Genomic DNA, 16938 nt, shown 5'->3' on the forward strand with positions numbered 1-16938 from the left:
ATGTAAAAACACTAGCACGGTGTGTGTCTCTGTGTGTGTGTGTGTGTGCGCGCGTGCGTGTGTGTGTATGTATGCAGTGCTTTTTTTGTAAAAGAAAAAGGTGCCAGAACTCACACATGTTATACAACCTGCCTTGCCTACCCTACAAGGTTCCATCCAAAAAAGGTGCCGGAACTCCATTCTGAGCGTTCTATGAGAAAAAAAGCCCTATATGTATGTATGCATGTATGTATATAAAGGGATGCGGTGGCTCAGTGGGTTAGGACACTGAGCTTGTTGATCAGAAGGTCAGCAGTTTGGCGGGTCGAATCCCGAGTGCTGCGTAGCAGAGTGAGCGCCTGTTACTCATCCCAGCTTCTGCCCACCTAGCAGTTCGAAAGCGTGTAAAAATGCAAGTAGAAAAATAGGGACCACTACGGTGGGAATTTAACAGCGTTCCGTGCGCCTTTGGTGTCTAGTCATGCCGGCCACATGACCATGGAGATGTCCTAGGACAAACGCTGGCTCTTCGGCTTTGAAACGGAGATGAGCACCGCCCCCTAGAGTCAGAAACGACTAGCACGCATGTGCGGAGGAACCTTTACCTTTTTATGTATATAAACTGCCCCACTGCCCTGGAATAAATTTCTACTGAGTCTATGAAACATTTTTCTGAACTTCGTTTAACAATAAACATTTAGCAGTATATTGAACTCCATGTGGAAATAGCAAATAAGAGTAGTACAAATATAAGTTTTGTTGTGCATAAGGGGAAGTTTCTTATAGCACAGCCCTACAGGCAATCATTCATGCTCCTTGCCATTTGGAACTTGAAAAAGCAATGTAAAGAATAGTGTAAGCCCTAAAGTAGACCTAACTTATTTTTTTTTAAAAGATGGGGGGGGGGAATTGTCAACTATTGTTACTTCTGTTCTTCCTACCTGTGCCATAACACTTCCTTTGTGGGATTACGGTAAGTCTTTTTGCCCCACAAAAGGTTAAGTATAGTTCTTAGGAATTATAGAGTTGCCCACTTAACCAAATTTTGTTCTTTATTTCAACCACTTCTAGCTTCTCAAAGCATAGCTACTGGAATCAAGGCAAAGGAAGATATACTGTCTCATGTCAAGACAGGACCACTTGTTTGATATTATTCCTTAATTATAAGTATATAAATTACATATAGATTATGTGTAATATAGATAATGCGTTGCCCACAAAACAGAGTTAATGTTCCAAATATTCTTGGCCAGGCTGATACAATGGTACAAAATGCTCAGCTGCTGAAGAAACTCTAAGATGCTTCTTCCCTTGTGAGTATGGCCACCAGCTACACATGGCTTGCCCACAACCATAGGCTATATGACCTCCGCCTATATTTTTCTGCTCCACGTTGAAGGTAGTTTTCTGGCTTCTTTACTTAAGAAGCTCTGTACAACTTTATTACAGCATTTATTCAGCAACAGTTCAAAGTTACAATGATGCTGAACAAAGGGATTAAATCCTTAAAGTTATGAGCATTGCAGCATTCATGTGGTCACGTGATCAAAATTCAGGCACTTGGTAGCCTGATTACACTTACAACTGCTTCAGTACTTCAAGTCTCCCTACTCCCCTATCTCCCCCCATCTATATCCTGTTGGCAGCCTGCATGCTCCAGTCTCTGTTGCCCTTGCTGAACTTTCACAATCCTCTTTCTCCCATTGCTGACCAAATATACATGGCATGGCCTTTCGTGAGGCATCTTCTGGCCATGTGAGGCTTTCTTCACAAGTTTACACACAGGGGTCCTCAGGAAAACTGGGAGAGATGGTCTGATGTAACCAGCAACTGATTCATGAAGGGCCTGGGTGAGGCATGCCTCAGCAGCTGTGAGGGCTAGAAGACAGTGAAAGCCAGCTGTGGCAGTAAAGTGCAAGATGGCAGGGGGATCAGAGTGCAGGGTGGTGAGGATGACTACAGCTGGGACTACCTGTGGTGGCTGAGCTTTTCACCATTCTGCTGGTGCAGCTGGAGCTTCCTGGGGTTGCTGCATCTTTGTGCCATGGTACAGATCAAGGGCTTCTCGTGGCCCCAGAGTCAAAAGAGGGCTGCTTGCCTGCATACAAGGCAGGATGCAGGATGGCCAAAAGGGCAGAAAGGTAGAGGAGAGATGCAGTTGGGCAGAACTGCAGGGAAAGAAGTCCTTTATCTTATTAAATTAAATTAAATTTAAATTATTAAATTTAATTATTAAATTAAAGCCAATCATTTTAAAGGGTTAGGGAGGGGAGAGAATGGTAGGGAGGGGAGGGAATCGGGCTGTGTTTCTCCAGCCAGCTGTCAGTCTGGGCCTATAACGGTTCCCGGTGAGATGGGGTTGGGGGCACGGACTTTTGGTTCCGTTAATACTGGGGTGGGGTTGCAAATCCCCACAATGATGGGGAATGGCAGCAGGCAGTTACGCGGAGGGCCGTATCAACATCTGGGATCACGCCCCCACTGTCTTCAAGCGGTGACGTGCTCCGACCCTCCGGTTGGCCCCCTTTTATCCGGGATTGATGGGGATCAGGACCCTGGGCTCAGGCTTGTGTATTTTAATGCCAGATCCATTGCGAACAAGGCTCCCCTCATCCGTGATCTGATCGAGGAGGAACACGCGGATCTGGCATGCATCACAGAGACCTGGTTGGGCCCAGAGGGCGGTGTCCCTCTGATTGAGTTGTGCCCTCCGGGTTTCTGTGTACTACACCAGCCGCGGGCTCAGGGTAGGGGCGGTGAGGTAGCGGTGGTTATTCGGGAGACCTTATGTCCGAGGGAGACCACCGTTGTACAGATAGGCGGGAGTGAGTCCCTCCTCTTGAGATGTGGCCCTCGGGCTCAGTTGGGCCTGTTGCTAACATACCTGGCACCCAGCTGTGTGGCAACAGCCCTGCCCGAGCTGCTCGACACCCTCTCAGGGTTGACGGTGGAGTTCCCCAGACTCATTGTTCTGGGTGACTTCAACCTGCCTTCCCTGGGAGTATCGTCAGAGTTAGCTTGGGAGTTCATGGCCTCCATGACGGCCATGGACCTGACTCAAGTAATTCAGGGTCCGACTCACGGGAGGGGTCACACTCTCGACCTGGTTTACTTATCTAGACAATGGTTGGATGATCTGGGAGGGGGCTTACCAACTATTGTCCCCCTGTCATGGTCCGATCATTATCTCCTGCGGCTGGTCTTCCGCTATGTCACCCCCCGCTGCTGGGCTAAGGAACTGACCAGGTGTTTCCGCCCCAGGCACCTAATGGACCCTGATCGGTTCCAGATGGCGCTTGGGTCTGTTCCTATCTCCCTCACTGACAGCTCGGCCAACGCCTTAGTGGATGCCTGGGAAAGGGCTGCCACTGAGGCACTCGACCGTGTTGTCCCCTTGCGACCCCTAACCCGATGCAGATCCCGGTGGGCTCCATGGTTTTCTTCAGAGCTCCGGGAGATGAAACGTTGGAGATGGGGTCTAGAGTGCTGTTGGAGATCCAGCCGATCTGAGCCTGACCGATTGCGACTAAGAGCCTTTACAAGGTCTTATCTCGCTGCAATGAGGACGGCGAAGTCTAATTACTTCACTACCCTCATCGCGTCCGCAGATAATCGCCCAGCCACCCTGTTTCAGGTTACTCGCTCCCTCCTTCATTGGGAGGAGAGGGAGGATCCCTTGCAGGGACAGGCCGAGGAGTTCAGTCGTCATCTTGCGGATAAAATTGCTCAGATTCGGGCCGGCTTGGACTCTGACTGGACAGAATCTGACAGGGAGGATTCGAGTGGTATTGATAGTGTTATCTGGACTGAGTTCGATCCTATGACCCCCGATGAGGTGGACAGGATCATGAGGAGGCTGAGCTCTACCACCTGTTTATTGGACCCGTGCCCCTCGTGGCTGGTTTATGCAGCCCGGGAGAAGACACGAGGCTGGTTCCAGGCAGTAATAACTGCTTCTTTGAGCAAGGGTGTTTTCCCTTCTGCCTTGAAAGAGGCAGTGGTGAGGCCACTTCTCAAGAAGCTCACCCTGGACTCGGCGATTTTGAATAACTATCATCCTGTCTCCAACCTTCGCTTTTTGGCGAAGGTTGTTGAGAGTGTGGTAGCGCATCAGCTTCCTCTGTTCCTGGAGGAAACTGATTATCTCGACCCGTACCAATTGGGTTTCAGACCTGGGCATAGCACAGAGACGGCATTGGTTGCACTGGTGAATGATCTCTGGCGGGCTTGGGACAGGGGTTGTTCCTCTATCCTAGTCCTATTAGACCTCTCAGCAGCTTTTGATACCATCGACCATGGTATCCTACTGCGGCGTCTCAGGGGGCTGGGAGTGGGAGGCACCATTTTACAGTGGTTCTCCTCCTACCTCCTGGGCCGCTCGCAGTTGGTGTTGACGGGAGGACAGAGGTCCACCCCGAGATCTCTCATTTGTGGAGTCCCTCAGGGGTCGGTCCTCTCTCCCCTCCTGTTCAACATCTACATGAAGCCGCTGGGTGAGCTCATTTGTGGTTTCGGGGTGGGGTATCACCAGTATGCTGATGATACCCAACTTTTTCTTTCCACCCCGACCCAACCTAGTGATGCCCTCACTGTGATATCCTGTTGCCTGGAGGCGGTCCAGGTTTGGATGGGGAGAAACAGGCTTCGTCTCAATCCTGACAAGACTGAGTGGCTGTTCATACCGGCATCTCGGGCTGACCAGCCTTCTCCATCATTAACAATAGGGGATGAGGTATTACCCCCCGTTGATAGGGCTCGCAACTTGGGAGTCCTCCTGGATTCACGGCTCAGTTTGGAAGATCATATAGGAGCCGTGACCAGGGAGGCTTTTGCCCAGATTCGCCTGGTGCGCCAGTTGCATCCCTATCTGGACTGAGATGCTCTACGTACAGTCACTCATGCGCTCGTGACCTCCTGGTTAGACTGCTGCAATGCCCTCTACATGGGGATGCCCTTGAAGACCACCTGAAGGCTTCAACTGCTGCAGAATTCAGCCACGCGAGTTTTGATGGGAGCTTCCCGATACTCCCGTGTAACACCTCTTCTCCGTGAGCTGCATTGGCTTCCGGTTGCCCTCCGGGTGAGATTCAAGGTGCTGGTAATGACCTATAAAGCCCTAAATGGCTTGGGTCCGGACTATCTAAGGGAACACCTGCTGCCGGCATCATCTTCCCATCGTCTTGTGTGCCCCCACAGGGAGGGCCTTCTCAGGGTACCGCCAGTTAATGAATGCCGGCGGGTTATTCCCAGGGGAAGGGTGTTCTCTGTGGGTGTGCCTGCCCTATGGAACCAACTACCCACAGAACTTAGGACTTCCCCCGACCTTCGCTCATTTCGCCGGGACCTGAAAACTTGGCTCTTCGATCTGTCTGGTCCAGACTGTGGGGTTGTTAATTTAACTGGGTTTTAGATTTACTCTTGGGGCTTGAATTTAATTTAATTGTTTTATTTGTTTTTAATTTTTTGTATTCATGGTTTTAACTGCCCTGTAAACCGCCCTGAGTCCTACGGGAATAGGGCGGTATACAAATCCAATAAAATAAATAAATAAATAAAAATAAAATTAAGGCCCGGGGCTGGGAGGGACTAAACTTGGAATGTGTTAGATTACAGTGGGTCCTCAGTTAATTAGTGGAAATCAGTTAAAGATGGTAACAGGGATTATCAGGGTTGCCATCGCTAAGTAGCAAGTAAGTTTGAGGACTACCATTACTTGAGAAAATTACCCATAACTGCATTGTCACCTGTATTTCATCATCATTCGTCCTAGCCAGGCTTGAAAAAGGACGACAAGAATCAAGAATCCAAGCCCACAAAATGCTGATGCCTGCAACATCTCCCAGAGAAGCCCCATCAGCAGTATAACTTGTAAAGGTGCAATCCATACAAAATGAGCCAAGGCCAGACCCTGAAAGAAAAAAATCACAATAAAATCACAAGGAAACTATACTTCAAAAGCAACATGAAAGCTGGTAAGAGTGGCATGTTTGTCTAATCCAAACTCCATTGAAATATATTGTTCTGCTTTTTATAATTTGCTTAGGACTATTCACTAGCAAACCTATCCATAGCAAAGAATTTACTTTAATTCTAGTAGTGTAAAGTACATTATAATGGATTGGAATCAATTCCTTCTCCTTCAAAGAAATATAATAAACACTTGATTACCAACATACTTCATCAAATTTGTTCAGATTGTTTGAAAGGAGGCTAACAAGTTGTCCAGTACTTATGTTATCTAGGACTCTGCTTGACAGTTTTAAAATCTGTAAAACAGAACAAAAGAAGTTTATCAACCAACTGCATATAATAGCAAAAACAGAAATAAAAGCAATGTCAGTGGATGCTAACACTGTTTGTGCAATATAATTTTTATGTTTTATTACATACTTTATTTCATCTACAACATGATTACTCATAAATAACCACAATATTCAGTAGGGTTTACTCTATAATTTTTTTTTCAATAGACCCTCATTGTGCCATTACCAATCACCATCTAAGAACTACATACAAATCATGAATAGCATGAAGCTCTTGCCAGGAGAAAATTGAAAACAACATTTGAGCATATCAGTTAAACTTAGGTGGCCTTATGATCTGGGGATGAAGTAAAAGCTATTTCATTGGGACTTGTTCTTTAAAAAAACAGTTAATCATCTTTGAAAATGTCAGACTCCCAAATATCCTCCCCCTACTTGCTCACTCTGATTCCCTCTTCAGTTTGCAAGAACCATGCAAGAAATTGCATCTGAAGTGATGAACTCTGATTTGCACTTTATTCTAAACCAAAATTCATCTGCTTTTTAAACCATACTTTCCAGTTATGATTTGGAGAGTAAACTGAGGCCAGTTTTTAGTTCCAAATTATTGAAATTTATATTTTGTGCTTGTAATGGTAAATGTATTATTATTTATTGTGCATCCATTTAAGGAGCCTGAATGGAAAAGGGATAATTAGATTTTATAATAAATAAGTAAATAATAAGATGCAATAATTAAATTGGAGACTCTGTTTTTATTTCAATTTCAGATTCTTTTCATACTTTAGTACATTTGCAAGAAATTATCTACACAGGGTTTTTTGTTTTAGGTTTATGCAGTAGGATAGTTTATATGTAATGGTAAATTAATTTTGCCATTCTTGGCTCATTAGCTACCTTCTTTCCTAGCATATTCTGATTCTTTCCTTGATGAGATAAAATTAGTCCTTATTGCTCTATGATGACTTCATTCTATTCACAACTAGGAAGTTGGATGAGGGTCATATAGCTTATATAGCAACTCATAGTTTTACTCCCATTTTCTCTGTTACTGCTGGTTTCAAAGCTAAATATTAAGATATCCTCTGCTGATATTGCACAATAAGCTAAGTGTAGATCATCAAAAAAGAAATACTTCTTGCCACAGTATGCTTTCATTACTGCAGCGTGAGGCCACAGTATGTTATTATCAATCTCCTATGCAGTTTAATTACCCTTGAATTTCATTTAACCAAAATAGGAAACATACCTTTTTATAAATTAAGCTAAACATGGCTATCCTTATTTGCATTCCAATGTGATGAAGACCAAATATTGCTGGGTGGAGAAGCAACATCCGTACAATGAAGAGAAGACAGAGTCCTATGGCTAAATAGTAAGCTATTGATCGTTCGAGTGAATTAGAAGGATCATAAGAAGCAATTATTCTTCCAAGTAAAAGAGGCTGCACGGATTTAGTAACTTCCTGTGGTTAAAAAAAAAGGCAGATACTTTTGTCAGTTTTTCTGAATAGCTACTGCATATGACACTTATCTATTCAGCATATTGGAGCATGAGAAATTATTTATTTATTTATTTATTTATTTATTATTTAAATTTATATACCGCCCTATTCCCGTAGGACTCAGGGCGGTTTACAGGGAAAATTAAAATACATAGTATACAAAATTAAAATCAATCAAAACTATTAATTAAATTACAGTCCCTGAAGTTAAACTAAAACCCAATTAAATTAAATTAAATTAAAACTCCTCAGTCTGGAAAAAACAGCTCGAAGAACCAGGTTTTCAAGTCCCTTTTATAACCTTTTCTTCAGATAATGTGATACTTAGCAGTGGGCAAAATGGATGCATGTAACAGACTATATTATGCTTCCTAAACTACTAACTTCCCTCAAGAATGGAAGAGGAGGTAAGAAAATAAAATTCAGTAGCTAACCTGATTTGTTCCTATTTATGGAATTACAAGGAAAGCTTCTAATGTTTTTTGAAAAAGTAACTTTTGTCTTTTGGCTCAGGGAACATTCTTATCCTATATCTCTGTTTTTGGAACTAATGAATGCAAAGTTGCAGAACTATTCAATATTCTGTAGCATATAATATTGTCCCTTTTAATAGCTTTATGATAAATATCTTGCTGAATAAAATTATTTAGAGTAGGCTAGAAAGATGTTGAAAAGGGAGCATCCTCTAGCCTGCTCTTTATTATGGAATAAAAAAAAATTAGAATTATAAAGAATTATATAGAATTGTATTATACACTTTCCAGAATCACTTGTTTGTATTTGTAAGATGGGTGGCTATATACATTGGTTTGATAAATAAAATAATGTCTTATAATGATAATGAGAATTATTGGGTAGGATAATAATGAATATTTCAGGTGATCCAGCTTGAATATGAAGAAAATTTTTTTCATACAATGAAAATCGAAGTTATCACTCTGAATTACTGAAAGGACTACAATTACAAAAATCATATTGCTTACAATCACAAGTCTATTAAAAGGGTATTAAAGGTCACCACAATAACAACTGTGGTAATTTTGGGTTGGATTCCCCATCTAGTTGCAGGGAACAAAAATAATCCTATTCTTCCAAAATGATCTTCTTCTAGAAAATATTCATCATAATTTAATAAATCTTTTGTAATTATCATATCTGACTCTTTACTTATAGATTATTGTCAATAAATTCATTCTCTCTATATAAATGAAACAAATGGGAAAAATTCCAGCTTTTATGCATCCTTTAGCATTATTAAAATGTACAAATGGATGGAAAATCTTAGTAATAAAATTTTATGTTTATAGTTCCAGATGAAATTTTAGATATTTTATTGAAATGATCATATAGTATACAATTTATTTTGTTAAAAAAATACATTGGAAGAATGTCATCAGGATTTATACTATAAATGGGGTCATAGTACCCTTTGTTTTCTGTCCTTTAAATAACCTGAGGTCAGCATTGTAAATTGATTTATTATTATTATATGTAGTAATTTCCTAATGGGTCAGCATGAAAACACTGGTATTCATATAGTTTTTTTTCAGAAATGGACTGAAACAGACACTGAATCACATAGCCCCTGTTTTAAGTACTCACATCATTTTTCATGATTACATATAATTTTAGAAAAAGACAAACAGAACAGACTTATGTTTGACCAACACAGCAATGTTTTTAGTATACAAAGAGGAATATTTATAAAAGAACAATTAAAAAAGATTTGGGCAGGTGTGTCAATGCATCCATGTTTACAATCAAGACCATAATAAAACTTGTATATGTATTATATATTCAATTATATATATATATATATATGTGTGTGTGTGTGTGTGTGTGTGTGTGTGTGTGTAATTTTTTTAGATTGCTAACAAAGAATTAAAGGGAGACCCGTATTTGGCCTGGCAAGGTATTGTAAAATACTTAACAAATACTTCACACACACACACACACACACACACACACACACACACACACACACATATATATAATTGAAATGGTATCGCCATGTAATGTGTAGGAAAAGAAAAAATATGAGGAGAAAGACGACAATCTTCATATTAATAAGCTTCAGACTGACATTAAATAGAACACAATTGGTAAAAATTCCAGTTCACATAACATAATTTAATGATGCTAGAGATTGTAATGGAATTCTCCAAATCCTTAACTTCTTCAGTTGGTTAAAAAAAATAAATCACGTCTCTATTTCTCTGTCCTTATACTTACGAGTTATAGCACATGTGTAGAACTATAATTTGTATTTTTACTACTGTTTGTTGTGTATACCATACAAAGATAGCAATGTGTTTTCAGATTATTGTTAGAAAGTGATTTATAGATTTTTACAACAATGCATAAGAAGTGGCTACACATAATACAATTTAACGATTAACAAAGAAAAAAGTTGTACTATTTGCAAATAATAGTGTCAATACTTGCTCTTGTGGCTTTTCTTATGATCTGAAAAACAGAATTTCTGTACTATTTGCAAGCCAGCTACTAATAGGGACAAGCTGAAATCAAGCTCTCCAGGATATCGATCTATCAAAACTAACAGTTGTTAAAGATTTCTTTTAAGAGTGCAGAACTTGAATATAAAATGTTGTAGGAAGACAGCATCCTCCCCCCAGAGAAGGAAATAGTTTGGGGGATATTTAAAAAAAGCAGAATATATTTCCTCAAAGGAATAATAGAAAATCTTAGGCAGAAATCACCACCGCCCAAGTCTGTCTGCCCCATGCAGAAACAAGCTTTGTAGAAATGCAGATTTGATCATCCTTTCAGAAAGACTGGAGCCAGGAAGCTTGGAGCTGATGGGATTGGAAAGACAAAGAGCCTCAAAAATCTACATCCCCCACCCAAAATCTAAAGACATGACCTTTAGGAGGATTAACCCACTGCCATCAAAATACAAAAAGGGCACAGTGAACCTCAGGTCAAAGTTCATGCCACAGGAACAGGAACAACTCCAAACACAAAAGTCCAAGAAGGTATAAAAACCCACCACTCCCAGCTCCATGTGGTCAGCCACCCCAGAAACACGCTGCTGTCACTGAAGTTTCTAGCACCTAAATAAACAAGAACCTTCTTTTTAACACAGTCTCCATTTTGTTTATTCCCAGCTTGGACTAAACCCTGATAAAGATTTTTCTTTCAATAATGTGTACTGCAATTTCTTTGAAAATCTTTGTAGACATACCTGGCATAATTAGTCTTTACTTTATTCTCATTATATTTGTCAAAGATAACTTGTGAAAGATAACAATCTTTCAAGTATCAGGATAATTTATACTATACACTAGCCAGATGATGGATAAAATGAAGCAGTTTAAGAAAATATTATTATCTATTTTGCTGCAGCTTGCACTACAATACAAAAAAGGCAGTGAGAAACAACTTTAGTTAAGTGAAAAAAATATTTTTGAACCTTCTGAGTTGGATTGAAGAATAATACTAATTCAGGAAAGCAAATTCCACCTCTAGCAAACAGCAATATTTTTATGAACATTGTTGACAAACAGTAGAGTTTGTTAAAGAATTGTAAGTTATCTTTTCATATGTCTGTTTGTTTGATATGTTTAACTTCTGAAGCAAACCAAAAGTACCAATATTTACACAGTCCTAAAATCACATTTTAACACTACCAAAATAATTTACTTTATTTAAAATTCAATTTAATTGTAAATTATTTTTAAAAGACATAATTATAGCATGAAACCCATATGCACAATCACTGATTCCATGATGTTTGACAACTTTTTGAAGCTCATGCGCCAATGTCTCCATCAATTTTATAACAGATTTTAATGCCGGATATTTGTGACTATCTTAATTAGCACATATACACACATAGGCACACATGATGATCAATCTAGAAACTAAAACTTAATTCAGAGTAAATTTTTCTCCAATCTCTTTCTATATATGGTAAAAGAGCAAGAGCATATCTTCAGCATGCTCAACATGCTCACATTTTTAAGCCTCCAGTTGTCTATGTATCAACATAAGATTTAATAAATTATATGTACCTAGGATCAAATGTATATAACGAAAATTTCAGTTTTTCAATGGAAGGAATTGGCTATATTATATGAAAAATTCAGTTAGAATATCTATCTATCTATCTATCTATCTATCTATCTATCTATCTATCTATAATCTATCATCTATCTAACTATCATCTACCATCTATCATCTATTTATCTAACTACCATCTATTTCCCATGGAATTTCTCCTCTCCATCCCACAAATTTAAGAAAAAAATAAGTTATGCATATGGGGTATATAGATGCTAATACTGATAATAAATTATCTAAACAATATGAGCCTCCACTAAATCTGAAGAAATTGGATCTATATTCAAGGAACAAATGAATTCTAGTGATTAAATAATTCTAAAGTGTATGTATAACTACATATTCTTGGGTAGGTTCATCTTCCATTTATTTCTTTTATTGAAAAAGTGCAATGCAATTATTCAATGATATGCAATAAATTTTGTTTAAAATAGAAGCTCCCATTTGGTAAGTTCCAGTACATTTCCTAAAGGTATTTTTTTTTAAAAAATTGCCTTGTAAAGTTAATGGGCATATACATTTGATAAATAAAATAATTATGAAATTATGGCAAACATTAAAATTATGCTACTCTTAGAATCCTACCTAAGTATATCATAGAAAAAAGAACATATCTGGAAGATATACTGTAAAATATCTGAAAAAAATTCATTTATTTTTAATATTTTATAAAAAGGAGTAGAAAATTTGTAGCCTTCCAAATACAGGATTACAGTTTCCAATATCCTTGAACTTCAATATCCTGTCTAGGACTGATAGATATTTGAAATTCCACAAAATCTGGTATTCCACAAATTCCCCACTTCCAATAAAAATTAGCTTAAATGTACAGGTAGTCCCCAACCTACAATCACAATTGAGCCCAAAATTTCTGTTGCTAAGTGAGATATTTGTTAAGTGAGTTTTGTTTTATTTCATGACTTTTTCATCACAAAATCACTGTAGGTGTTAAGTCAGTAATATGGTTGTGAAGTGAATCTGGCTTCCCCAATAACTTTGCTTGTCAGAAGTCACAAAAGGGGATTGCATGACTCCAGGACACTGCAACTGTGAGTCAGTTGCCAAATGTCTGAATTTTGATCATGTGACCATGGGATGCTAAAATGACCATTTTTAGTGCCATTGGTCAAATGGTCATTAAATGAACTGTTGTAAGTCAAGGACTACCTGTATTTATCCATGCTCATTTTCAGTTTGATCTCAGGTGACAAGCATGAGAGTAATTTTCTACTTTACATTATTTCTCTTGCTGATTTGATTGCAGTGATAAAAAATTGTTCAGTTAAAATATTTGTCTTTAGGAACTGTATTAACAAACATGTTTAAATATAATTAATTATTTCAATGTTTTACTTAATTTGATTCTCGTTGAGTCAGACTTGATTCTGTTGCATGAATGAAGAAAGAAAGAAAGAAAGAAAGAAAGAAAGAAAGAAAGAAAGAAAGAAAGAAAGAAAGAAAGAAAGAAAGACACTGCTTGTTCCAAAGGTGCTTTTTCATGAGGCAACTGGACTTTCTTGTTATTTTTGAAGATGTTTCACTTCTCATCCAAGAAGCTTCTTCAGCTGACTGGATGGTGGGAAATAGAAGGATTTATACCTTTATAGCACCTTTGGGACAACTATGACCTGGATGACTGAGAATCTGCATAGACAAATACACTGCTTAGAATTTCTTAGGCAGGTTACAAAAATATATAATATTGCAATATGTTAACTGAAATAAAAGGAAACTTACCCCTAAATACAGTATTATTCCATAGAACATAAATTTCCAGAAGAAACACCGTCTAAGAGCATTGATGAGTTTGGGTTTTTTCTTTGAAGCCAATTCTCTGTCCCATTCTCTGAGGAATAAAAAAGAACATTGAATTATGTGGCCAAATACACCGTTCCTTGGCCAAAGCATAGTTCTTTTCACCCAAGGATATCCAAGGAGATTTAGTTAAGGAATCCATTGAATTCAAAGCCTTGCAAAGACCCCAAGGACCTGCTCCTCTGTGACATGATAGCTCAATAAAAGTTCAAATGTAGTTCAGTTAAATATTTGGCAGATGGAAATGCTTAGTTATACATCATTCTGCAGAAACTTAATTCATTAAAAAGGTCACAGTGTATGTTTTAAAAAAAACCTGTTGTACTTCTTCAGACCACTAAACAAATAATAGGCAAATAAAGGTTTTGGATTGCTTCCAGTACTAAGGGAAAGAAAAGGAAAAAAAGACAATTCAATTCTGTTTTGTTTCGTTTTTAATAAAGCATGTCAGCAAACATTGAAAACCTGTGTAATTCAACAACCCTGAATGATGCATTTTTGGAATTAGTTTTAACAGATAATACAGTTCTTTATGGAATATAAAGTAATCACAACATTTAGATTCTGATAAGATTTACAACCAAAATGGAATTTGAATACTTTTTAACTACACTGAATCAGAATCGGAATAGAGCTGGAAGGGACCTTGGAGGTCTTCTAGCCCAGCCCCCTGCTCTAGCAGGAGATCCTTTACCATTTCAGACATGTGGTTGTCCAGTCTCTTCTTAAAAACTTCCAGTGGTGGAGCACCCACAATGTCTAAGGGCAAGCTGTTCCACTGGTTAATTGTCCTCACTGTTAGGAAGTTTCTCCTTAATTCCAGGTTGCTTCTCTCCTTGATTAGTTTCTATCCATTGTTTCTTGTCCTGCCTTCTGGTGCTTTGGAAAATAAATTGACCCTCTCCTCTTTGTGGCAGCCTCTCAAATACTGGAATACTGCTATCATGTCCCCCCCAGTCCTTCTTTTCTCTAGACTAGCCAAGACAAATCCTGCAACCGTTCTTCATATATTTTGGTCTCCAGGCCTTTAATCATCTTAATTGCTCTTCTTTGAACTTTTCCCAAAGTCTGAACATCTTTTTTGTAATGTGATGACCAAAACTGGATGCAGTATTCCAGGTGTGGTCTTACTAAGGCATGGGTGTCAAACTTGATTGTGTCATGTGATGTATTATGATGTATCATAACGTTTTTTACCTTTGCAGAGCCAGAGTAGGTGTGTCATGCGTGTGCTGCATCTGGCCCACAGGCTGCCAGTTTGACACCCTGTACTAAGGCTTTATAAAGCAGTACTAATACTTCACATGATTTTGATTCTATGCCTCTATTCCCTCATCTAAGTCATTTATGAAGATATTGAAGATATTGAAGAGTACTGGGCCTAGTGGTACCACACTGCTTACTTCTCTCCATTTAGATGTAATACCATTAAGGACTACTTGTTGATATGGTTTGTCAGCCAATTACAAGTCCATCTGGTGGTGATGTTATCTATCCCACATTTTGCTAGCTTACCAAGAAGTTGGTTAGGGTCTACTTTGTCAAATGCCTTGCTGAAGTCTAAATATACTATGTCCACAGCATTTTGCTGGTCTGCTAATTTAGTCACTTTGTCAAAGAATGAAATGAGTTTGGTTTGGCATTATCTATTTTTAACAAACCCATATTGGCTACTAGTTATAACTGTTTCTAAATGTTCATAGGTCTGTTTTTAATTATTTTTCCCAATATCTTCCCATGTATTGATGTTAGGCTGATTGGCCTGTAGTTTCCTTGGGTCTGCTTTTTTCCCCCTTTTTTGAAGATGGAACCATATCAGCTCTTTTCCAATCCTCTGGTAGCTTCCCAGTACTACAAAATATTTTAAAGATATGATACAATGGTTCTGAGATAACATCTGCCAGCTCCTTCAGAACTCTGCAATGTAATCCATCAGGTCCTGGTGATTTATATTCATAAAGGTCAGACAGGTGTTCTCTTACCATTTTCTTACTTATTTTAATTTTTATTTCTAGTCTGTCCTTTACCGTTATGCTTTTGTTGGTCGGTCTATAGTTTCTTTTTGTGTGAAGACTGATGCAAAGAATGCAAAGAATGAGCTCTGCTTTCTATCTACTGCCTGCTAGGTTTTTTTGCCATCTTCTCTCTTTAGTGGACCAACTGTTTCCTTGACTTTTTTGTTATTTATATGTTGAAAGAAACATTTTTTATCATCTTGTTGCAATTCTTTGTTCATTCTGAGCCTTTGTTTTCCTGATTTCATCTTTGCAGATTCAGGCTATCTGTTGATTCAGGCTATCTGCCTTAGTTATTTGTTCCTCTTTCCATTTTTTGTACTTATCCTTTTTGTCTCTCAGTTTATCAGAGAGATCTTTGTGCAACCATGGGCTGGATTATATTCTATTGCAGACATGTCAAACACAAGGCCCGGGGGCCGGATCCGGCCCGCAAAGTGGTTTCATGTGGCCCGCGAAGCCATCCTGGAAACAGTGAGGGAACGGCCCCCACTGCCTTGGCCCTGGCCCAGAGACCCTCCTTCCACCAGAGACCCTCAGATCTGTCCCACTCCTGCCCAGGCCCCCATAGGCACCCTTGATGCCAAAGATGTAGAGCTGGCCACGCCCACCCAGTAGGCCACGCCCACCCTGGCCATACCCACCCGGCCCCCTGAGGGCAACCACAATGCTTATGCAGCCCTCAATAAAATTGAGTTTGACACCCCTGTTCTATTGCTTGTGTTTGCATTATATTGAATTCCAGTATGACATGGTCACTCTTGCCCAAGGTTCCAGCAACTTTGACTCCCTCTATCACTTCTTCTCTATTAGTACCATGTTTCCCTGAAAGTAAGAGCTACCATGAAAATAAGCCCTAGCTTGATTTTGGGGGGGTGGACCTAATATAAGCTGTACCCCAAAAATAAATCCTAGTTTTGAGGTGAGGCACACACCTAAAAATAAAGCTAGGGTGGGAGTGGGGGTGTGGAACTGCCCCACGTGCCTTGCACCCACTTACCTTACTATGCCTCTCTTTGCCGGCCCACTTCTGTGGCATCTTCTGCAGCCAGACCTGCATTTCTCAGTCACAGGCCTTTCCAGAAGGCCACTGCAGCCGAGAACTGAGCTATGGATTGAATCGATAGTTCAGTACTCAGCTGCATGGGCCTTCCAGAAAGACCTGACTGTAAAATGCAGGCTGGAATGGAGCTGCAGAATGCAGCTGCTCCTTCAGCTAAAAGAAGTGGACTGGCTGGGTGGTGCTGTTGGTGCTGTCAGTGAGTATAAAGACATCTCC

At 39.6% G+C, this 16938-nt stretch overlaps 1 protein-coding gene across 1 annotated transcript in view; it reads right to left on the reverse strand.

Annotated features, from left to right (window-relative positions):
* The window catches only part of CFTR (CF transmembrane conductance regulator), a gene marked incomplete at its 5' end in the record, with an annotated part of 112437 nt that extends 97555 nt beyond the window's left edge, over window positions 1–14882 (reverse strand). The window contains 5 exons of the mRNA XM_083366547.1: window positions 5724–5887; window positions 6156–6245; window positions 7492–7707; window positions 13567–13675; window positions 14842–14882. Of these exons, the coding sequence (XP_083222673.1) occupies window positions 5724–5887; window positions 6156–6245; window positions 7492–7707; window positions 13567–13675; window positions 14842–14882 (620 nt within the window). The remainder of the gene's footprint in view (window positions 1–5723; window positions 5888–6155; window positions 6246–7491; window positions 7708–13566; window positions 13676–14841) is intronic.
* Window positions 14883–16938: the final 2056 nt, after the last annotated feature.

Source organism: Vipera ursinii (genome assembly GCF_947247035.1).
Source record: "Vipera ursinii genome assembly, chromosome: 6".
Classification (NCBI taxonomy): Eukaryota; Metazoa; Chordata; class Lepidosauria; order Squamata; family Viperidae; genus Vipera; species Vipera ursinii.